General features: G+C 44.5%; 9 protein-coding genes across 9 annotated transcripts; 8 read left to right on the top strand and 1 right to left on the bottom strand.

Moving 5' to 3' along the window:
- Positions 1-268: 268 nt before the first annotated feature.
- Positions 269-3,288, top strand: V865_004022 (uncharacterized protein; the record flags this gene model as incomplete). The annotated part of the gene is made up of 5 exons (XM_066227807.1): positions 269-2,506; positions 2,632-2,880; positions 2,956-3,043; positions 3,113-3,157; positions 3,218-3,288. The coding sequence occupies 5 exons, from the start codon at positions 269-271 to the stop codon at positions 3,286-3,288; spliced, it is 2,691 nt and encodes an 896-aa protein (XP_066083904.1).
- A 1,102-nt stretch (positions 3,289-4,390) lies between these two features.
- Positions 4,391-6,107, top strand: V865_004023 (uncharacterized protein; the record flags this gene model as incomplete). The annotated part of the gene is made up of 2 exons (XM_066227808.1): positions 4,391-5,051; positions 5,371-6,107. 2 exons carry the CDS (start codon positions 4,391-4,393, stop codon positions 6,105-6,107), a joined length of 1,398 nt encoding a protein of 465 aa, XP_066083905.1.
- A 529-nt stretch (positions 6,108-6,636) lies between these two features.
- Positions 6,637-9,234, top strand: V865_004024 (5-methyltetrahydropteroyltriglutamate-homocysteine S-methyltransferase; the record flags this gene model as incomplete). Its single annotated transcript, XM_066227809.1, has 5 exons — positions 6,637-6,696; positions 6,832-6,950; positions 7,007-7,113; positions 7,166-7,232; positions 7,296-9,234. The coding sequence occupies 5 exons, from the start codon at positions 6,637-6,639 to the stop codon at positions 9,232-9,234; spliced, it is 2,292 nt and encodes a 763-aa protein (XP_066083906.1).
- A 648-nt stretch (positions 9,235-9,882) lies between these two features.
- V865_004025 (uncharacterized protein) lies at positions 9,883-10,728 on the top strand (the record flags this gene model as incomplete). The annotated part of the gene is made up of 3 exons (XM_066227810.1): positions 9,883-10,325; positions 10,458-10,621; positions 10,694-10,728. The coding sequence occupies 3 exons, from the start codon at positions 9,883-9,885 to the stop codon at positions 10,726-10,728; spliced, it is 642 nt and encodes a 213-aa protein (XP_066083907.1).
- A 592-nt stretch (positions 10,729-11,320) lies between these two features.
- On the top strand, positions 11,321-13,230 carry V865_004026 (uncharacterized protein; the record flags this gene model as incomplete). The annotated part of the gene is made up of 2 exons (XM_066227811.1): positions 11,321-11,721; positions 11,859-13,230. 2 exons carry the CDS (start codon positions 11,321-11,323, stop codon positions 13,228-13,230), a joined length of 1,773 nt encoding a protein of 590 aa, XP_066083908.1.
- Positions 13,231-13,456: 226 nt separating this feature from the next.
- Positions 13,457-15,434, bottom strand: V865_004027 (uncharacterized protein; the record flags this gene model as incomplete). Its single annotated transcript, XM_066227812.1, has 6 exons — positions 13,457-13,549; positions 13,620-13,667; positions 13,750-14,494; positions 14,599-14,848; positions 14,925-14,946; positions 15,015-15,434. The coding sequence occupies 6 exons, from the start codon at positions 15,432-15,434 to the stop codon at positions 13,457-13,459; spliced, it is 1,578 nt and encodes a 525-aa protein (XP_066083909.1).
- A 547-nt stretch (positions 15,435-15,981) lies between these two features.
- V865_004028 (uncharacterized protein) lies at positions 15,982-17,774 on the top strand (the record flags this gene model as incomplete). The annotated part of the gene is made up of 11 exons (XM_066227813.1): positions 15,982-16,054; positions 16,125-16,316; positions 16,398-16,543; positions 16,666-16,766; positions 16,841-16,890; positions 16,964-16,989; positions 17,052-17,109; positions 17,192-17,323; positions 17,386-17,465; positions 17,539-17,653; positions 17,716-17,774. 11 exons carry the CDS (start codon positions 15,982-15,984, stop codon positions 17,772-17,774), a joined length of 1,032 nt encoding a protein of 343 aa, XP_066083910.1.
- Positions 17,775-18,138: 364 nt separating this feature from the next.
- V865_004029 (uncharacterized protein) lies at positions 18,139-20,306 on the top strand (the record flags this gene model as incomplete). Its single annotated transcript, XM_066227814.1, has 4 exons — positions 18,139-18,168; positions 18,232-19,623; positions 19,715-19,772; positions 19,846-20,306. The coding sequence occupies 4 exons, from the start codon at positions 18,139-18,141 to the stop codon at positions 20,304-20,306; spliced, it is 1,941 nt and encodes a 646-aa protein (XP_066083911.1).
- A 713-nt stretch (positions 20,307-21,019) lies between these two features.
- V865_004030 (uncharacterized protein) lies at positions 21,020-21,359 on the top strand (the record flags this gene model as incomplete). Its single annotated transcript, XM_066227815.1, has 2 exons — positions 21,020-21,069; positions 21,131-21,359. 2 exons carry the CDS (start codon positions 21,020-21,022, stop codon positions 21,357-21,359), a joined length of 279 nt encoding a protein of 92 aa, XP_066083912.1.
- Between the last annotated feature and the right edge of the window lie 1,046 nt (positions 21,360-22,405).

Raw genomic sequence — 22,405 nt, forward strand, 5'->3', positions numbered from 1 at the left:
TATCTTACTCAGACCAAACAATCGTTACTTCGACAACAACCGACGCATTCCTTGTTTAAACTCATGAGACACAGAGGGGGAAGACGCGACTGATTTCTGATTATTTTGTTTATTTGCTTCTCTCCACTCGAGTGAGTCTGTTCGTCAAGGGTTCACTCAATACATGTTCCACCACCACACACAACAGGTCCTCCCCTTCACGTCTTCTTGCTGTTCGTCATAGAGAAGAGCTGACCTGTACCATGCATAGGACCATCACCAATAGACCATGACCTCACCTAGACCCCGTCGACAGACCACTTCGACCTCACATACATCCATCAGAGCGGTCTCGGGAGCACCTCATACTAGGTCTTCAGCTAGACTTGCAGCATCAACTAAAAAGAAGGCTTTCACAGTATACGACGAGAACGCTACTACCACATCGGCAGCTACGAAATCAAAGCCTGCTGTTTCATCTAGTACGACGAAGGATTGGGGGAGTAGAGGACCATTAAGGGAGAGTAGGGGTGTTAACAAACTCAATATGAATGCATTAGAAGGTAGGAGGGAATCAGGGGATGGGAAGGGAAAGAGGAAGATGATAGAAGATGACGAGTCAGAGAAGGGAAAGAAGATCTTGAAAGTTGAACAGGGAGGAAGTAGTATAGGGACAGGATTATCGAAGAGACGAAATTCGATAGGTCATCAATCTTCCAACGAATCACTCAGATCAATACAATCTTCCAATTCGTCCACTACACCATCATCCTTCTCGTTCGTCGCTCCTACACCTGCAAGGGACCTCCTGAAGAAGGTAGATGGTACGACTAGTCTAAGTGACTCTCCACCGGGACACGTTATAGCTAGACCACCCACTCCGCCAAGAATGAAAGAACTCCCTTCCACCAATATACTTTCAACTCCCAAGCCAGCTTCTACCTCGACTTCGCCGCAGAAGACGGATAGACCTCTGTCGAAGATGCCAGCATCACTGCGGAAGACACCTGGACCTAGTCTTTTTACTGTACCTTCATCATTTAACGCTCGACCCATTCCCTCAACTCCCTCTCACCACCCCACAAATCTCTCTATGGCTAAACCGTCAATTACTCCCAACAAGCTGGCTGCTTCCCCTCGAAAGGTATTCAACACTACACCTTCCGCACCCCCTCCTTCGACGCTTTCGAGAATGCCTAAATCACTTGTTACACCAAGCACGCGGGTAGTCCCACCTTCACCGTCGTCTAGTAGATTGTCACCGATGGTCAGTGAGAGAAAGGATCATCAGCCGACGTTGGATGCCTTCATGAGGAAGAATGTCTCGACCATGGATGTGACAGACAGGAATTCGCCTTACCACAAACACACTACAGCCGAACAGCCTTTCAAGATGGAAGAAACGATACATATACCATCTGCTCCTAGGGATATACACCCTTCATCGGATAAATCCAATGATGTAGAAATGGGGATTCGGAAACGAACAGAACCACAAGTCACCCCCACATCCTCCCTATACGACAGCGCTGGTACTTCAAACAAAGAAGACGCCCTACCTCTTGCACCGACGGATACTGATGTATCGCAATCCGATTTCTCTCATCCACCAAGAGAAGGCCAACCACTTGTTGGAGATGACTCCTCATCGCTTTCTTTACCAAAAGGCACCTCTACACGTACCCTTGGAACTATGGGTCCCCCAAGTAGAATACCCATTTCCAAACCTGCCAAACCTTCCACTGGACTGGGCGCTCTTCCTGAGCGGAGACCTTCTACTAAACCTTCCATGATATCCTCCCGAGCTAGTACTACTGAGAAAGAGAACGATATTTCATCGACTATCAAACGAAAACCTTCTTATCCCTCTTCATTAGGTTCTGGACCTTTGTCTCGACCTACTCCACGTATGGTATCTAACCCCATCATCAGTCCTCGAGCTTCGTCCGACCCATCACCTACACTCGAGGACGATATGGAAATACCTACTGCCCTTGTGCAACCTCATGGTCAGAGATCGGTCTCTGCACCTATGGATCGTTCACACGGCAGTCTCAGTTCCAGTACGAGAGAAGGATTGACTGGAGAAACATCAAGGTCGTTAGCCGGATTGAACGATGCGTTGAGTAAATTGAAAATGAGAAGAATGGAGCATAATGCTCCTGGATATAGCATCTCTTCTTCCATTACCACTCCGTCAATCAGTATTACCGATACTTCCGTTCAAACGATGCCATTAAGTGACAGACCAAGTAATTTGAGCTCGTCGACTTCAACTTCGAGGCCTGAAAGCAGGGTATTGGGTTCTTCAGGACACCGACCACGATCATCGATTCATCCTGGAGATCTATCTATTTCGTCAGATGAGGGTGAAGGTGTAGGAGATCAGTCCATAGCTGCCATGTTATGTTCGACGAACGGATCGAATTGTTTGAATGGAGTGAGAGCGTTCGTAGATGTTAGGACTGATGATGGAGAGGATTCGAGTAGGGTTTTCGTGGATATACTAAAAGGTTTAGGAGCCAGGGTGAGTAGGAAATCTTTCTCAATCATTGACATTACCTACAAAAGTTCTTTCATTCCTATCTATTTAAATGTTCGTTCTGGAAAAGGAGGTGACTGTAACTGAAACACGTGTGATATGGGTTGTAGGTATTCGCCAGACCTTCCGAAACTTGTACTCACATAATATTCAAATCCGGTAAACCGTCTACCTTATCATGGTACAGAAAACAAAAGCAAGAACAGGAAGATCGATACCAAGACGAGGATCGAGATCAAGATACCCCGAAGACGTTCATAGTGGGTATCAAGTGGGTGATGCGATGTAAGAAGTTTGGGAGGAAGTTGGATGAAAAGGATTATGAGGTTGATATCTCTGAAGAAGATGTATTCCAAAAGGTGAGTCTAAGAAGTGTATTGCTCAACGGTGAGTTGTGAGCGTGATACTTATTACGGATGCTTCATTGTTTTTAGAAGAGAAAATCAATGGAACCTAAAACACTTGCTGCGTCACAAGGCTTAGGTATAGGTTTAGGTCAACCCAGTACAGTCAGAAAAGCTTGTGAGTGATAGCTTATCGATATAAAATATAGATTGTATGGTAACTGATCAGTCACGATGCGATGTTCAGTACTAGATGTGGCCGAAGCTAGAAAACGATCCATGATGTATGCTCGTAAGTTCATTCCATCCCAAGTCTTTGGAAAAAGCTGATTTGGATTTCGGCATCATTTAGCTAGAATACCTTCACCTTTGAAAAAAGGATATACTGGAATATCCCGTTCGAATGATAATTCGGATGATTGATCGGTAGGCTGTTGTCGCTACGATGCTTCACTCGATGAAATGATCTATACGATTCGCTGTTTTGGTTCTTGGCTTGCGCGAGCTGTTGTACCATATACATGATCGATTTGATCGTTTATCGGTCGGTTGATTAATGATAATTATCATTATACCATTATTTTATTGCGTGTTTCATACGATGCATTGGGTATATATGATACAGGCCGATGTGGGTATTCATACAGAACGGAAGGCGGAGACAACGGGATGAGATACGAAGCTACCTGCATTCCATTCAGCAAAAGCGAAATGATGAAGCAATTTGGTATGGGATCATTCCCCTCATATAATGAGTTACTCACAGAGTTTGGACATCTAGGGATTGTATCTGAAATGACCTGAGCCGAACGATATATTCCATCGTTTACCTGTAAACCATAAGGAGACACATATCAGCCTTTATGAATTTTCCGATATGATGACATATGATAAAGTATGAGGATATCTCTCATATTGACGAGAAGATATTTACCGTTGATATTGAGGTACATGACCTGTGATCGACCACTACACTATCAGCATTAATCTTTATCGTATGAGGAGTGGATAGTCGACATACCTTTGGAATAAGAGTTATTCGTTTGTGATCTATCGCACCATGAGCTAGGGATCAGCATATCTCCCTCATCTGAACTTCTCTTCGAATTGATGTCCCCGATATATGATACTTACAAGACCACCCCATTGTCGCTGTCTATCTGGTCTATTCCGGTCAGTGGATGGAAGTCAGCTATAGGTAATGAACGAATAATGCGATGATTTTGTTATGTGGATTGAATTGAATTGGACTGTATGAACGTATGAACTGAACGAACTCTTATGTTGACTGCTATGATTTTATGGTGAACCCTATGACGGCAGAGTTCCAAACACAGGCACAGCGGATGTCGTTTGCCACCCAAGACTTCACACGTATGTTACGTAAGTCGCGGACACTACCTTGTGTTGGTGTTGATCAGATGCAATCCTGTATCTCCAGAAACGATTGTTACACCATGCTCACACTCTCATCACTGACTCTTACTTGCCTTCATTCTCATCACCGTCTGAGGAGCAGCACAAGATGTCGTCAAACGGTACCAAGCTATCCTTCTCCTTCGCCCCTTCCTCATCATCCACCAAACCCCCCACCAACGGTAATAGTAATGGTGTCCGTCCATCTTCAGCACCCAAATCCAACCTCGAGTTGCTCATGGCGAAATCAAAGCCACCAGCACAGTCTTCTAAACCCACAACAACAACAAATATCAAAAAAGGATTCTCATTCGACGACGAAGAAGATGATGACAATAGTCATTCCGGTTCGACCAAAAATGCCTTAGCTGGACCTTCCAAATCAAAGTCTTTCTCAGAGAAAGCAGCAGTAGCTCAAACCAATCTTCTTTCTCGTTCAGAACGCAAAGCACTTAAAATGGCAGAATCAATCGATCAATCGATATTCGACTATGACGAGCACTACGAATCCATGAAATCATCTGAGCGAGCCCAAGAACAAGCTAGAAAGAAGGAAGCGGAAGAACGTAAACCGAAATATATCGAATCGTTCTTGGCGTCCGCACAAACTCGTCGATTGGATAAACTTCGAGCTGAAGAGAAGGCATTACAGCGGGAGAGGGAGAAGGAAGGGGATGAGTTTGAAGATAAGGAGAAGTTCGTCACGGAGAATTATAAGAAGCAGATGGAGGAGGTTAGGAAAGCTGAAGAGGAAGAGAAGAAAAGAGAAGGTGAGTTGGTATATATGTTCTATTCGTTCAGTTATGTGTGTATATCATATCGAAATGACTGTGGGATTCGATAAATGAGCGAAACTTGGAAGAAAGGGGTATGATTTGGCTATGTATGATAGTGTCAACAATCTCTCAAATGTTCTCGACTTCAATCACATCTTTACGACGTGTTCCCTCGTGAATCGTCGTTTATACCTCACACCCTTTGTCATCCCCTTGTTGTCAACATCTTCGTTTATTTTTCTTTGCTTTAGCTCTTGTCTATGATATTTCTTGAACTATGAACATAAGCTGACACTACACATCTCCATTCCAGAGGAACTGCGTAAAACCCGACCTGGTCCAGGTCTAACAGCCTTCTACAAATCGATGTTGGAGTCTTCCGAAGCTGAGAACGCTGCCGCCGTCGCGGCCACCTCTGGACCATCGAGTGTAGCAGGTCAGGGACCTTCATTGGCAATCCGACCTCCGAGTGGACCAACAGAGAAACAGGAAGAATTTGATGATGAAGAAGAGTACGATCCATTATTAGCTAGGGAAGCTAAAGCTCAAGCTCAGATCCAATCCAATAACGCCGACACTAGTAACAGTAGTAGTATTAGTAGTGGGAAAAATAGAAATCCAGATGTGGAGATTAACGATGAAGGTGAAATAGTAGATAAACGATCATTACTCAAAGCTGGTCTTAACATAACCAAGAAACCTAAACCACCTGCGTTACCCAACTCACTATTGACTGGACAAAGGAGTGGAGAAGTCAATGAGGGACCATACAAATCTCGAGCGGTGGGCACTGCCGCTAGTTATTCCGAAAGGATGGAGAGGGAACGAAGGAGGTTAGCGGATCAGATGAGGGAGCAGGCTGAAAGGAAGCGAAGAGAAGAAGAAGAGAAATTGAGAGCTGAAGAGGAAGAAGCTAGAAAGAGGAGAGAGGGGGATAATGGTGATGCCGAGAGAAAGAGGCAGGAAGCGAGGGAGAGGTTCTTGGCTAGGAAGAGACAGAGAGAAGAGGAGGAGAAACTGCAGAAGGACAAGAAAGCCCGAGAGGAATGATGGGTGGCATATCACTGTATTGTATTGTATGTACATTTGTATCATTACTCGAGTCAAGTCTACCGTATATACAACCGGGATTGTCATTTACCATGATCAATAAATCAATGGATCTAACCGATCTATCGATCAATATTCGATCTCGCTGCTAGTCGATAGTTATCTATCTGGTACCTCTGTTATTGTGCTATAGATGCCACTATATCGGGATTGCTTGTATGCATGAGTGCAATGCCACGTCATGTTATTCGTATTAATTGCGCCATCTCGCTGATAACCCTTTACTATCATTTCCCTTAAATGTGGTTTTCCTGAATTTCTCTGAATTTCTCTGATTTTTTTCTTTTTTTTCGATTCCATATTCCACCTTTCGCGCACGGAGCTCTCTACTAAACTTTTTCCGCTCAGAAGTCGTACCATCCCATCCGATCCTACCTCTTTCCTCTTCTATAACATCTTTCTTCTTCTTCTTCATCCTCTTTTCTTTCTTCCTTTCCTTCTTCATACAAACAAATTAATACCTATCAAAATGGTCAAGTCCGCTGTCTTAGGTTACCCTCGTGTCGGTGTCAACAGATCCGCTAAGAAGGTCAGTCTTTCACTTCTTCCGTTTCACAAACGTTCGATCGTCTTCTTCCTCTCTATCGAGATGGTCCCTCTTCTCATCCTTGAGACCGTATATACTGCATTCATAGACCAACATGGCTGACTCTTTCTCTTACAGGCCATCGAGTCTTACTGGGCTGGTAACAGCTCTGCTGAGCAACTCCAAGAGACCGCCAAGAACATCCGAAAGGAACGATGGGAGTCTATCAAGAACGCTGGTGTAGATGTCATCCCTTCGTAAGTTGCTATATGTGGAGCGCATGAATGGCTCACTGACTTGACCTGAATTGTAGCGGTGATTTCACCCTCTACGACCACCTCCTTGACCACTCCTTCAACTTCGGTGTTATCCCTCAACGATACGTTGAACAGAAATTGTCTCCTCTCGACACCTACTTTGGTGAGTCAGCTGCCTGCTTCCCACTACTGCATAAAGCTGACACTTGTCTTAGCCATGGGTCGAGGAAGACAAGACCGAGCTAAAGGCATCGATGTCGTTGCCTCTGAAATGGGTAAATTGTAAGTCATCCTCACCTCGCTCGGCCTTCACGCACGTGCTGATTTTGCCCTGCCCCAATCCAGCTTCGACTCCAACTACCACATCGTCAAAGTTGACCACTCCCCATCCACCGAGTTCTCCCTCAAGAACAACCAACAATTGAACGAATACAAGGAAGCCAAGGAACTCGGTATCACCACCCGACCCGTTCTCTTCGGTCCCATCACCTACCTCTCCCTCGTCCGAGCCGGTCGAGATGCTCCTGCTGACTTCGAGCCCCTCTCACTTCTCGACAAATTGATCCCTGTCTACAAGGAACTCTTGACCCAACTCAAGGAAGCTGGTGTCGAGGAAGTCCAAATCGATGAACCCATCCTTGTTTTGGACAAAGCTGAACAACAAGGTGACCTCTTCAAGAAGACTTACGAAGCTCTTGCTCCCGTCGCTCCCAAGATCACCATCACCACCGCCTACGGTCGAGTTGGCAAATCAATCGAATTCCTTAAAGACCTCCCCATCCACGCTCTCCACCTCGATCTTGACCGAGAACCCAAGCAACTTGATGAAGTTCTCGCTGCCCTCAAACCCACCAAGATCGCCATCGAGCTCGGTGTCGTTTCCGGTAGAAACATCTGGAAGAACGATCTTAAAGCTTCCAAAGCTCTTGCCGACAAGGCTATCGCTGAGCTTGGTGCTGACAAAGTAACCGTCTCCACCTCTTCTTCCCTTCTCCACACCCCTATCTCCATCAAGGTCGAGACCAAATTGACCCCTCAACAAGTCTCTTGGTTGTCCTTCGCTACCGAGAAGTGTGAGGAAGTTGCCACCCTCGCCGGTGCTCTTAACGGTAAAGAATCCGAAGCTTTCGAGCAAAACTCCAAGGACATCGCTGCCCGAAGAGAATTCGAACGAACCTCCGACTCAGCTGTCCGAGACCGAGTTGCCGCCATCACCGAGGAACAACTCAAGAGAAAATCACCTTTCCCCGCTAGACGAGAAGCCCAAAAGAAACACCTCAACCTTCCTAAATTCCCCACCACCACCATCGGATCTTTCCCTCAAACCAAGGAAATCCGAGTTGCCCGAGCTAAGTTCACCAAGGGTGAACTCTCCAAGGAGGATTACGAGAAGGCTATGGAGAAAGAAGTTGGTTCCGTTGTTGAATTCCAAGAGAAGGTCGGACTTGACTTGCTCGTCCACGGTGAACCTGAACGAAACGATATGGTTCAATACTTCGGTGAACAGTTGAACGGTTTCATCTTCACTCAACTTGGTTGGGTTCAATCTTACGGTTCCCGATACGTCCGACCCCCCATCGTTGTCTCTGACGTTTCCCGACCATCTCCTATGACCGTCCGATGGTCTTCATACGCTCAATCCTTGACCAAGCTCCCCATGAAGGGTATGTTGACTGGTCCAGTCACCATCCTCAACTGGTCTTTCCCCCGAGCCGATGTCACCAAGGAAGTTCAATCCAAACAACTCGCTCTTGCTCTCCGAGACGAAGTTGTTGACCTCGCCAACGCCGGTATCAAGGCCATCCAAGTCGACGAGCCCGCTATCCGAGAAGGTCTTCCCTTGAGAAAGGCCGATTGGGACAACTACCTCACCTGGGCTGTTGACTCTTTCAGACTTTCCACCTCCGGTGTCGAGGATGATATCCAAGTCCACTCTCACTTCTGTTACTCTGATTTCGGAGATATCTTCCCCTCCATCCAACGATTAGATGCCGACGTCATCTCCATCGAAGCTTCCAAGGCCGACTTGAAATTGTTGGACGTCTTCAAATCATACGGATACTCCAACGAGATCGGTCCCGGTGTTTACGATATCCACTCACCCCGTGTTCCCTCTGAACAAGAGATCAAAGACCGAATTGCCGCCATGGTCAAGGTGCTCCCTGCTGACTTGATGGTTGTCAACCCCGATTGTGGTCTTAAGACTCGAGGATGGAAGGAGACTGAGGAATCACTCGCCAACTTGGTAGCTGCTGCCAAATGGGCCAGAGAGACCTACGCTTAAGCGTAAAGTTTCTTTTCCCTTCAATTTGCATATGAGCTTCAACACTCTCATTCATTTTCATTGTCATTTCATCTAGATTTCCCATCATTGTTTTATACCCTATTTTCTCATTCATTTATTTGTAAAATGGAAATTAAAAGACACTTGCTAAAGTGTAAAAAGGACGTGCTAAGGTGGTTGTGGTTTTTTGGGCGTTGGCGGAAGTTGTTCGATGTTGCTATAGTAGTAGTTATAGTAACGAAAAGAAGTAAAATAGTCAAAAATGCAGTCTGTTCAACCGGCACTATGACTTCGTTTTGTTTTTGGACAGCATGCGCTTGCATATGAGACCACGAAGGACGGGAGAAAGGGATTTGGACGGATGGTTTGTTACGCCGAAATATCAATACAGGCAAGGCAGAGGGTAAATATAGAACAGAGTTCGAAAGTCAAGAACGATCCATACCGTCCTTGTGATAACTGCCTTTGATCGATGAATGGAAGGTGGGTGATGAAAGGAAGAGAAAGGGGTGATTGATGTCGACTTCTCAACATGTTACATTTAGAGTTTACTGATTGGCACTGACTGTAAAAACAGTCGATACAGAAACATTTATCATTTTGTTGCTACTATAGTACAAGAGTGCACTAGAGATATCGAATTCAAGTATGTTATTCCAAAGAAGTTTCCTTACAATACCTCTCATTCCATCTTTAGCCTCGGCGGCCGCTGCGTCTAGTACCAACACGACTATCGCTACACCCAGTACCAACACTACCGCGACCTCCCCAGCCAGCTCCAGCACTACGAGCATATCCGAGGAAACTAATACCAGCAACACTAGATCAGTTAGATTACAATTGAATTACAATGCCACCAAGTGCCTATCGGCAATAATGGATTCCGAAGGGTACGCTCAACCTGAACTGACATTCGTACAAAATTGTACATACTCTACTGTATGGGTTGTACCGTCCAATTTTGACGAACAGCCGGGAGAAGTAGTTTGTGGAGAATGTAATGATCTGCCGATATTGGATGGTGGGAAATATGGGAATCAAACTAATGCGACTGTTTTGGCTATGCCTGATGAACAACGTTTGGGGCAAAAGTGAGTTCATATTTTCATCACTGTTGTGTTACTTCTACCTCTGTACCTCCCCAAATCCAGTACAACAAAGAAGAACATAAAAAAAACGTGTATCAAGTCAGCTAACCAAGAGTTCATTTTACTCGGTATAAGATGGATGATAGATCCAGATCAACGAATATCCCTTCGACCACCTACCGATCCCACCAAAGCCACATTCTGCCTCGGCGAGACTATCGATGATAAACGTGGATCGTATGTCAGGACGGAATATTGTGGGGATGGACCTGATTCAGGTAGATCAAAGATCAATCAGAGTGAGCATAGCCTCATCTTATTCTAGTATATAGTGGATGTTTTTGCTGAGATGCTCGTTTGTGATAATGTAGTTTGGAATCTGATTGATGTGGAAAAAGATACGTGAATAATGTATCATTGTGATTTAGTGTTTATATATCATGCCTTCCTCTGATGGAAATCACCAATCGAACAGTCATCATTGTAGACAACCTTTGACCTTAGCTCATGCATTATTCATATCATCCTGGCGAGACTGACGCCCTACAGTATACTACCATAGCAAATTTGCCACTCACTCTCACCCCGGTCCAGATAGATCGACGTGACGCGTATGACCTTTAATTCCTTGGACGAACATTACTCTTACAAGCCTTATATAAATGCTTGATAGCCTTTTGCATATCTTGCTCACCATATACCCACTTCTTGTATACCCACATACACATCTTGCATCTAGATGTCATTCATTATACCATCGATAGATGAATTGGATGTATCGAAAGAACTGATTGATGCTGCTAATCGAGGTGAGTCTTGAGGGGTTTCTGCGTGTTGGGATACTATGGTGCTGACGTCAACTGTACCAACTATTCGTCTATGTATCTATCATCTTCCTTCCTCTCTCACCCATCACCTTCTTCCTTCCTTACACCATTCATCTACACATTCACACTCATCTATCGTATGTCACCTATACTCACGCTCACCCATTCAAAATGATCGAACCCTACCTGCACTATGCGGAATCCACTACGACCTACGAACCCCCCTCAATAGCATCCCTCTCCACTTCCTCCATCCTCTTTACCCCCTTACCTAGATTATCAGACCTGCTCAAGGTGAAGATACCTACCGCTCAGTTATACGTACGACAAGTCAGTCATGCGATCGCACCTTCCACGAAGAGATTAGATGATATATACGATCAGGAGCAGAATACTGGTATAGGTCCTTCGAGATTACCTCTGAACGTTGATGAGGATGATGATATAGATACAGATAAAAAGGGAAAAGGGAAAGGACGAGCTAAATGGGTGTCAACTGGTGATGCGGGTCTGGATCAGGTGTTAGGCGGGGGGATTAGAAGAGGTTGTCTTTATGAAATCACCGGTGAGAGGTGAGTGTGGAAGTAATACTATGTCTAATCTGTATTGTCAACCCACCATATCACTTGTCTGTCTCCCTATCTTCAATTATACGTCAGACTTGATCATCATACGTATACTGACTGTTCGTTGTTTCCACAACCCATAGCGCCGCTGGCAAATCTCACCTCGCTCTACACCTTGCCCTCACCTTCCAACTCCCCTCTCTCACATCCTCACCCGGCGGCTCGCTCATCCTCACTTCCGAAAGAGAAATATCCACAGACCGATTAGTTCAACTGGGCAAACATCTTCTGTCAATCCATGAACCATACGAGTTCGGTCCAGAAGGAAGGGTAAAGAACCTGTTAGATAACATATTGACTAATAGGGTGGGAGATGTGGATGCTCTGGAACATGCTTTAAACTACGCCGTCCCAGCTATACTTGAATCCCGTCTCAACCCTAACAGCTCAAGAATTAATCAACTACCTATTCGACTTATTATACTAGATTCCATCACCGCGTTACTCAGAGGAGGGTCGAGCGATCACGAAAGACCCACTGCACCTAATGCTCTATCTCTCGCGGAAAGATCAAAACATCTATGTATAGTTGCCGACGCCCTCAAAGCTTTAGCTGTAAAGTACGATTTATCGATATTAGTCATTAATCAAGTATCAGACGTATTTCAAAGAGCTACACCGGTATCGTATTCTCAACCTACATCTTCATTTATGCAAACGCAACCTTTCACTGGTACTGTCAATGTCAATGACAATCCGGATGATATAGCAATGATTTACAAGACTCAATCTAGGTGGTTCTCCGGAGAGAGCGATACGTTGAAGAAAGAAGCTTCCCTTGGTATAGTCTGGGCGAACGCAGTGAATGTTAGGATCATGTTGAGTAGGACGGCAAGGAGGAGATTAGTCGATCAACGTGATCTCACTTCGCACAAGAGAAGGAAAATGGAAAATCACCTAGATAAAAATGGATTGGAAAAGGATGAAGAGGAAGATATCAAACCTACGTTGATTAGAAGATTACATGTGGTTTTCTCACCTTTCTCAGCGGCAAGTACGATCGATTACGTTATTACTTCCACTGGCGTACATACCTTGAATGAAAGTTATAGGAAGATTGACACGACTAGTGAAGTGATCAAAAGACAAATCAAAGAAGAAAAGGAGAGGGAAAGGAGTCAACATAATTTCAATAGTAGTCAGATAGACCCAGATGACGAAGACGAAGAAGAAGGAGATGAACCGAGAGTAGATTGGGATGAGGTATTCGATGATTTTGGGGAATTACCTGAAGAGTTCTGGAAAGGTGAATATGAATTAGGAACTATCAACGGGAACGAGTCCACTGGGGAGCCGAATAGTGTATCAGATCAAGTCAGTCATACCGGATATTCAGATTTGTTGGTTGGACAGAATGGTGATTCGGTTGAGGGTCAGAGTGCAGTTGATTCTGCTCTAGGGGATGGAAGTGGAGTGGATGGTGGGAGTTTGGGGAGTACAGAAGATAGTACGTGAGGACATTTAGCATTCGTGAGAAGGATGTCGACGTGACAGTTGTATTTAAAGTGATGAGGGTACAGTACAAGCTTACCATTTCAATAGTCTTATCCTTTACGCCACCCAATTTGCTCATTGTAATTCATAATGTCAATGCATATCAATAACACAGATGATAGATTCAGTGTCTAATAATTGATACATCATGTGGTATGTGTATATCCCAAGAGTCATTGACACACAATTACTCCATTCCATCCATATCAATAGTCAAAATATCTTCAATCGTCGCTTTCGTTCCTAATTCTTTCAACTTTTGATGTGTCCGACTTATACACTACATCATATACAGTCAGCTATGTATGCTTAGTCAGGCTTCTCCTGCATGTAATGGAAGAAGGACTTACATCAAAGAAACCATCACACACCTCCTCACTCATCCCACTCGCTTGGTTCTACATCCCAACAATCCATCAATAAGCTACAGTAACTTCTTTTTCCCCATCTTAGCTCCCTGTGTGAAGAGACATAACATACCTTCACCCAACTAAATGGATCTTGAACGACCAATTTCCTTTCAGACCATTCGTAAGATTGTATTCCCCCATCACCTTTATTCATCTTCATCTCGATCTGGAGCGATTTGGCCATTCGGTAATGTTGCATTATCAGACTGATCTGAGAGGGATCGTACCCTTTCCTGTTCAGATAAGTCATTTGATCTTTTTCGAGATTTGGATATGTCTGGTCCTTGTATAGTAGAATACGAGGGAGAATACCTCCATTCAGAGATGATATGATATGTGTGATAGGGTTAAAGTGGTCTGAATCTTCAGCATATGTTGACTCGGATTTGGTATCGATAGTATCTTGAGCAAAGTATTGAAAGAACCCTCTAACAACTTCTGCCACAATCATTTTGGTATCTCGAGCTTTCCAATATTCTTTTGGCTTATTGGCAAATGTCGTGTGAAATGCTCTTCCCTGTGTTCTACCCCACTCGCCCCATATCAACTCCTCATCTTCCATCATCTCTTCAATCGTTTGGTATCCTCTCGCCATGATGTCTTCCTGGAGATTAGGTAATTGTCCGATATGTTGTAAATACCCTATACAAATGAGTGACAGGCAATAAGAAGATAATTTGAATTTGTTCAGACGATTGGATAGTTTCGGATCTTTGCCTGATATGGATTTGTACCATCTTTTGATTGTGTATATCAACGGTCGAAGGACGTAAGGTGAAATTTGGCAGTAAGCGAGGATGAGGGAGCAATTGTACCTTAATATCAGTGATGTATCAGCCATGTCATGAATGCTTACTACATCCATGGTACACATTGGAACAAATTGAGACAAATGGAGGAAGACAATGCGTCAACTCACAATCCAGCCAAATCATTACATTGTAAATCACATCCCAACTTTCTTTCTGGATCGACGAATTTAACCAACGGTAAAGGCAGGGGATGTCGCTTGGTATGTGTCATACCTACTTTTTCGATACAGTCCGAAAGCGCTTTGAGCGAATAGCAATCCGGTAAATTCTGCGATGGTTCGTATCGTCCTCGTCTTGCTTGGGTGTTGGATCCGATTTGGGTGCTTGAAGGTGATTGAAGCCACATGGAAGGTTCGTCTGGATGTCGTATTTCGTCATTTTTGGATAACCACCCCAGTATTAACGATTGTAAGATAGGAGATGTAAAACTTACATCCTCTTGGTAATGCTCGATCCTACATCCAGTAAGGTATATATGAGTCTCGGTTATTCCATGATTACTTTAGCAGATAGAGGTGCTCACAACGATACACAGATCTACATCCGTCGAATTATCTATTTCCCCTCCCCAACTACTACTCCCGACAATCTCAACTTCAAATCTTCTTTTCTTCTCTCCATCGAAAACCTCTATGAGCTCAGGATGGAAGGTCTCGTTAATCGCATTGGTCAGAAGGACACGTAAGTCTTCCATATACCTCTTGCGTTCTTGGGAAGGCTCAGAAGATCGCCATGAGATCATGATAGACTCTTGCAATTTGTCGTGATCTGGACTGTACAAGAGATCGTCTGGTATATGAGTCCGGGGGGATGATTGCGAGTAGTAAGTCTTATATGGGGACGCCTCTCCTTCTGTTGGAAGAGGGGTGTGTGGAGGGGAAGTCGGGCCGAGCTGAGGGCTCTTGCAAGAAGAGGATTGAGGGTGGGTATCACTTTGAGACATCTTGTTCGGGAATCTTTTGCAAGAGGATCAAGCGACTAGGTACCAGAAGTTTTGTGGAACCTGGATCAAAAAGGTCAAGAAGAGACCAACACAGAAAGTAGTTGATCGAACAGAAAAATTGATCTCCGAACGACAACGGGAGTAACTCCTTGTGCCACTTTGTGGTTATGCGTTACGGACGCTTTGATCGCCCGTCTGACTATCCTGTTCTACGAAGGAAAAACCAATATGAATTGACCTCGACGCGCGTGCTTAAGTGTATGTGTTTATGTGTGTTGGGCCAGGTATCTCCCACTGGTCTACCTGCAAGCACTCTCTGCTCAAATAGCCAAATAGCCACAATCTACACCATCCACATTCCTTTTGGGTCGGATGTTTCCCGTGCCTGATGATGATGAGGGGTTACTATCCTCCACTTTCACTGTCTCGGGAACGTAAATCATTCACGCACGCATGAAGCTTGAAATGGACAGCAGCTATTATATATATCATCAACGATATCTTCTACATACTGTACATACATAGAGCCCAGTCACTAGCTTGAGGAATGAGTACCATGGGCGACTTACCACCTACACCTGTGTCAGCAACTTCGACAAGTGTTGTTCTGGTGACGGGAGGTGAGCTTCGTCTGTTTCATATACAGCTTCAACCTTTTGATGTGTCCTGATTGATATATTCCTTGGTTAGGCTCCGGCTTAGTAGGATCTGCTCTCAAGTACTTGGTCGACACCGAACCCATTGACGGTCCATATGGAAGGAGAAAGGATGAAGAATGGGTATTCCTGTCTTCTTCGCAATGCGATTTGAGGGATATTCAGCAGACCAGGGAGGTATTTAAAAAGTATAGGCCGAAGGAAGTTATACATCTTGCTGCTAAAGGTGAGTAAAGCATTCACGACCATGCATAACCGTCTATATGATGAGGATGAGACTCACAAGCACAAGCTGATGGATTTGAAGTTGGCGGTCTGTTCGCAAATATGTCTTCTCAACACACATTCCTGCGCGATAACCTACTTATGAACGATAGTATACTACAAGTATCACATGAGATGAAAGTGAGGAAGGTCTTATCATGTCTGTCGACTTGTGTGTTTCCTGATAAGGTGAGTTTTGAACACCGAGCTCTTCAACCTCACGAATACACTCTCCCACTCTTGAATGGAGTGGTGAGATTGTCATTCATCAGTTTTGCTGTAACATTGTTGATGAACATTTCAATGTGCAGGTAGAGTACCCCCTTACGGAAGAGAAGATACACTTGGGTCCACCGCATTCATCAAATTTTGGATATTCACATGCCAAGCGATTGATAGATATTCAAAATCAGTCAGTTCCCTTCTCCCTTTTCACAGAATTCGGGAAGATGGAACTGAGCGCAACGTTGATGGTTGATGATCTAGTGCTTATCACGATCAATTCGGTGATCAGTTCACGAGCGTGATACCGACCAGTACGTTAAATACCCCTCAAACCTAGTACGGGTATGGACGTAGATGTAGATGCTGATCATTCGATGTATCCAGACGTTTTCGGTCCTGGTGACAATTATGTGAGAGAAAAGTTCACGGATCATGACGCTGGGAGACATGACCTGTAGCTGATTGATATCAGAATCTGGAAAGCGCACATGTGATACCGGGATTAATACATAAATGTTATCTGGCGAAAAGTAAGTAATCCATGGGATTATTTCACAATCATCAAAATGGTAGCTGCCATTGCGAAGTGCTGATGTAATAGTATCTTTATAGAGAATAATACTCCTTTCACTGTATTTGGATCAGGAAAACCACTCCGACAATTTATCTATTCTCGAGATCTAGCGAAGCTCTTCATATGGGTCCTTCGAGAGTATAAGGAGATCGACCCGGTGATATTGAGCGGTATGCCCCCTAGTTCTCACTATGAAAATGGTTCGACTCTGACAAGTTTGCTTGGCTTATAGTGGCTGAAGATGATGAAGTAACGATAAAAGATGTGGCGGATGCCATCATAGAAGCTATAGATTTCAAAGGACCCGTTGAGGTAAGTCTGTCAACCTGCTATCTGATCCAATGGAGTTGGCCGTAGCTGATGCTGACAGTCATGATATTCATAGTACGATACATCCAAGGCAGACGGACAGTTTAGGAAACCTGCGAGTAATGCTAAATTAACGAGGTTGATGAAGGAGAGTGGTGCCGGTGTATTTGAATTCACACCTTTCAAATTAGGTAAGAGGGGAGTTCTTCCTCACTGACATGGTCTTGTGCTGATATGCTGTCTTCTTTGATAGCGCTGAAAGAGTCTGTGGACTGGTTCTTGAGTCACTATGATACGGATGCACGTATATAGATCCGGTTTGTTGTATGTCATTCAGTATGCACATGCCTCATGTTGTAATGTCAATTACAACTCAGTTGTAGTGCCGTACTGGACAAACTGTTATGAGAGTGTAATGAGATTAGGATCACATTGTAATCCGAGACATGTGGTGCCTGATCCGGATTGTTTGTTTGTGACATGAAGTTGAAAGGTTGCCAAGTTGCATCAAATATCAGAAAACCCAAAAGCGTACTTGCACTGATGACATAGCATGCTTCACATTCCGCTTACATTTTCACCCATCAGGATCTCATTCAAATACATGTAGGACCAATCGACTGAAGTCCAATCGCTTCCCGCCCCTTTCAACTCTCTCGATGAGATCGAGTCCATGATGACTGATCCAGTCAAACCTCGGCGCAAGGTGTGTCTATATAACAACATAAAACCCCAATTCCTACTGATCCTTGTTCGAACACCTTCATAGGTCGCATCTCAGATATCCCTTGCGCCTTCACCATCGCCGATTTCATCCAGCTCAGCTGCTTCAGGGAGAGTACGGGCCCATGTAACCCCTTCATCAATCTCAACGTCATCGCCCACCTCCTCTGAAAGACCTTCATTACGCTCAACACCGTCAGCACTATCTCTACGTTCGACACCCGTCTCTAGAGCTAGATCTCCTACACCTGCATCCCAATCTTCCAACACCACTCCCCATCCTCGAGTAACCACCAGGACACCTAGAACCCCAATCAGCTCAACACTTCCCCCTCGATCAGTCGTGGGGCTTACTCCGAAAGATGGGACGCCCATAGCGAAGATTAGAGCGACCAAGTCGGTAGTAGATGGGCATAGCTCACCTCGTACCCCAGAACTAAGGCGAAATAATACTGAAGAGAACGCATTAAGGACGAGAACACTATCGCTGAGAAGTACAGCTGGTGGAGCTCCCATAGCCAGAGTTAGAACTTCCGGAACTGCAAATATCATAACGCCTTCGACTCCTATCCATCCCATACAAAAATCTGAATCATCCATAACGCCTGTCCCTCGTACCTCTACGCCTACTCACTCTATACCTACGCAGGATGTTACACTAACATCATTCGCTCATCCTATATCAACTGCACCTTCACCCAGTATTCAGACTCCGCTGCCTGGAGCAATCCAGCAATCTCCTATACCCAACATCATCTCCACCCATGCTGATGGAGGATATAGTCTGACGGGATTAGGTATGGACGATGGAGGATTGAGAATATTACAATCTACATGGAGGGATAGCAATACTAGTCCAGAGAGGTTATCAGATTCAGCCGGTGATCAAATTGAGATATCTTCCAATAGATCCTCACCGTCTCGTCGATCACCTAAAGTCCTGCCTCAAGCACTTTCCTCAGCGCAACATGCTCTAGCATACATATTTCAACATCCCACTGCATCTGCCCCAACGTCGCCTGTACCATCGTCTTCCCCTCCGCATCACCAATCACATAGAAATAGTATACATGTACATTCCAAGACGAAATTACCCTACCATCCTCATGGCGCACCACCACCCTCACTCCCTCGACCACCCACCAGCCCCGAACTGCGTACTGTCGCATTACCTGCCATGACCCCCGGACGATCATCGGAAGAATTGTCAAGAACCACCTCGAGCCAGGGTACTGGTGGGCTCAGGGAGTTCAGTGGAATAAGTAGTGATATGAGTGGTCCACTGATGGAAATGAGGAAAGATGAAAGTAGAGATAGACTCAGTGGAGCAACGGCAGTTGATGAGGTAGAAGTGAGATTGGGTGAAGTGAAGATAGGTGATCAGGATATGGATGCAGTTATGGGAGCAGATGCGGAAGAGGCAAAAGTTAATCGCAAGGTGAATATTGCATCTTGTTAAATCTGCCTGAATACACTCTTTGCATCTTGAGTGTCTGAGATTGCCTGCTGAATTCGTTTCTTTCTTTCAGATTGCCGATCTGGAGATATCCAATGCAAGTCTGCTAGCGATCAACAAGACGCTTGAAGGTGAGTAACCTATCCTTGCCTCCCTGCGAATCGCATGATAAGCTAAGATTTCTATCCATTGCCAATTCAATAGCTACGAAATCCAAACAGCGCACTGAAATCCTCAAACTACGTCGAATGTTGAGAGAATCAATCAACGGTAATGCTTTACCTTCATTTTCGTCATTGAACCCCTCATCCTCCCTGGGCCTACTATCTCCTACTACCGATACATTTGACGAAGAGCTAGATCCGGAAGGAGCCTACTTTGACGAGGAGATGGCTGATCCGCAATTAGAAGATAGATGGGATAAGATAGCGGACTTGGTGGGCAATATGAAGAGACGTGCCGAAACTGCTGTGCAGGTGGGGAAAGAGGAGATAAAAATTGGACAAGGAAGAGTGTTAGGGTGGATGGAGGTTGAGCAGAATAGATTGAAAGAACAGGAGCATGAGGATGGAGATATGACTGTGGATTCGGTCACTCCGAATGAACATGAGAATGATGAGTATGTGGGTGAAACTTCGAGAGAAGAAGTGGATAATGTCATATAACGAACGGAATTCAAACCGATCTACCGATTCGCCAATACAATCTGAAACATCCTGATTTTGTACAACTATCAAAGATCGGAGGGCTCAGAATGGGATAATATAATGGTACCGGACACGATCCGCCAGAAGAAGATACAACCAAAAGATCAAAATATAATGCTTAGATGTTGTTGTCGTTCCAGACTATGTGTACTATCTGTACTTTTAGATGTGTATGTGTAAAACAACAAAATATGCTTGATGCACTTCGGTCGACAATGATTCGTGCGACAAGGCCCCATCGAACAGTCTAGAATCTGATTGACATCTATTATCTGACCCAGCTTATCTCAGATGTCGAATACTAACGAATATTGTGGATCGATCGAAGTTCTGGGTCGACATCCTTTTATGTTCGCTCCGTTGAGATACAGTCACCGTTACACTTCAAACTTTGACTTGGGGTTCTGATTCTTACAACCTTTGATGGTGAGGCTGTGTAGTACGAGTGGAGAAAGACACTGCCTATCTCTATCCTTCTCAAGTTCGGAAGTTGATCCTTTATCGAACCACCACGTAGATACGTGAGTGTCGGTATCACCGCATCGTGATATTGTATGTAATCTATATCGTATATAAAGCGTTGCGATCAGATATCTATCAAGCGTATTATGATCCGAACCTTTTAACTTTTCCTGACGGACTAACCCTACTCCAAGAGAAGCACGAAGAAAATGCCTTATACTCCTGGTAACAGAACCACACCCTCTTCTCAAGAGCAATCGTACGTATATCCAACCATGCAACGTCGATCAAGATTTATGCTGACACTGCATGATACACAGTAAGCACGATGTTTTTACCTCCTCATCAGATGCCACTGAGAACCCAACTCAAGCTCAAACTCAAGATCATTCCAGATCAACCTCGGGAGGTACCGTCCATAGCGATACTGCAAACTCAACGAATGAGCATGATGGATGGTCACAGGGAATGCTCGAAAATTTATGGTATTCTGATCCGGATATGAATCCTGATACACCGATGGGAAGGTTCATACATCATCAGCAATAATCCGATGATAGACTATACCTGTGAGAGCTACGGAACAAAGATTCGTAAAGGAAGTGTATGTACATCATATCTTCACTTGAAGCTATAGTGGACGCGACGAACAATCCCACTCTGTCTCTTTGGGATTTTATATGTCGCATTCCTCATTTTTACGATTGTGAAGTGATGATACTATACAGGGATCAGTTTCGTTATGCTTGTCGAATTCGCATTTCATGCATCGCGTCAGGGCAAACTCGGTTCACCATTCACATACGTATCGTGGATCGCCTTGTTGAGAGCAACGATCTCTCCAGAGACACAGGGGGTTTTCACTGGTGATGTCAGAATTGAAATGATCAGCTTCCGCAATCATGCTTCACCGAATTTACTCTCCACTTGGATGGAAGGAATTTGAGATCCGAGAATTTTGCGATGGTTCTCTGTTGACACAGTGTTGGGGAGCGATCAAACGTTTCTCTCAAATATAGTAGGTCAAACGACAGCATTCCCATCCAGTGTTGCCCCAGTGATACTTGTGTGTTTTTATCCCCCCAACAATACTACAGGAATATAGATCATCTCATGGCGGTATGTCTCAGATCATCTCCAGTGTATGTCTATCTTGTGCTCAGAGTATATTCGAATTCAAGAAAGATTATGACCTCAGAGCAAGCTTATCAAATTGTAATGATACAGAAGAGTAAGTATCATCCTAAATCCTAATCTCGCATCACACTCAACCTCGGGTTGCATTTGGATCGTGAGCTACTGAGCTACTGTACTGTAACATTCTCATGAATTAAAACTCATGTTCGCCCCATGATACTGATAAGTTATTACCACAAAGATCCGATACGACCAACCACCACTCCAAGTCTGATATCATTCACCATACCCAATGTCAATCAGGTTTCGACCTAACCATCAAACGAGTTCCATCAAACGATCAGTGGCTCTTGGTCGAGATGAGATGGTCAACTTTTGATGTTAGGTATCAACATCAATGTTATCACGTTCGCAAGTCTTATCCTGATTTAGAAAGAACTGAGATTCTCAATTCTGCC

Source organism: Kwoniella europaea, chromosome 1 (genome assembly GCF_036810445.1).
Source record: "Kwoniella europaea PYCC6329 chromosome 1, complete sequence".
NCBI classification, from domain to species: Eukaryota; Fungi; Basidiomycota; class Tremellomycetes; order Tremellales; family Cryptococcaceae; genus Kwoniella; species Kwoniella europaea.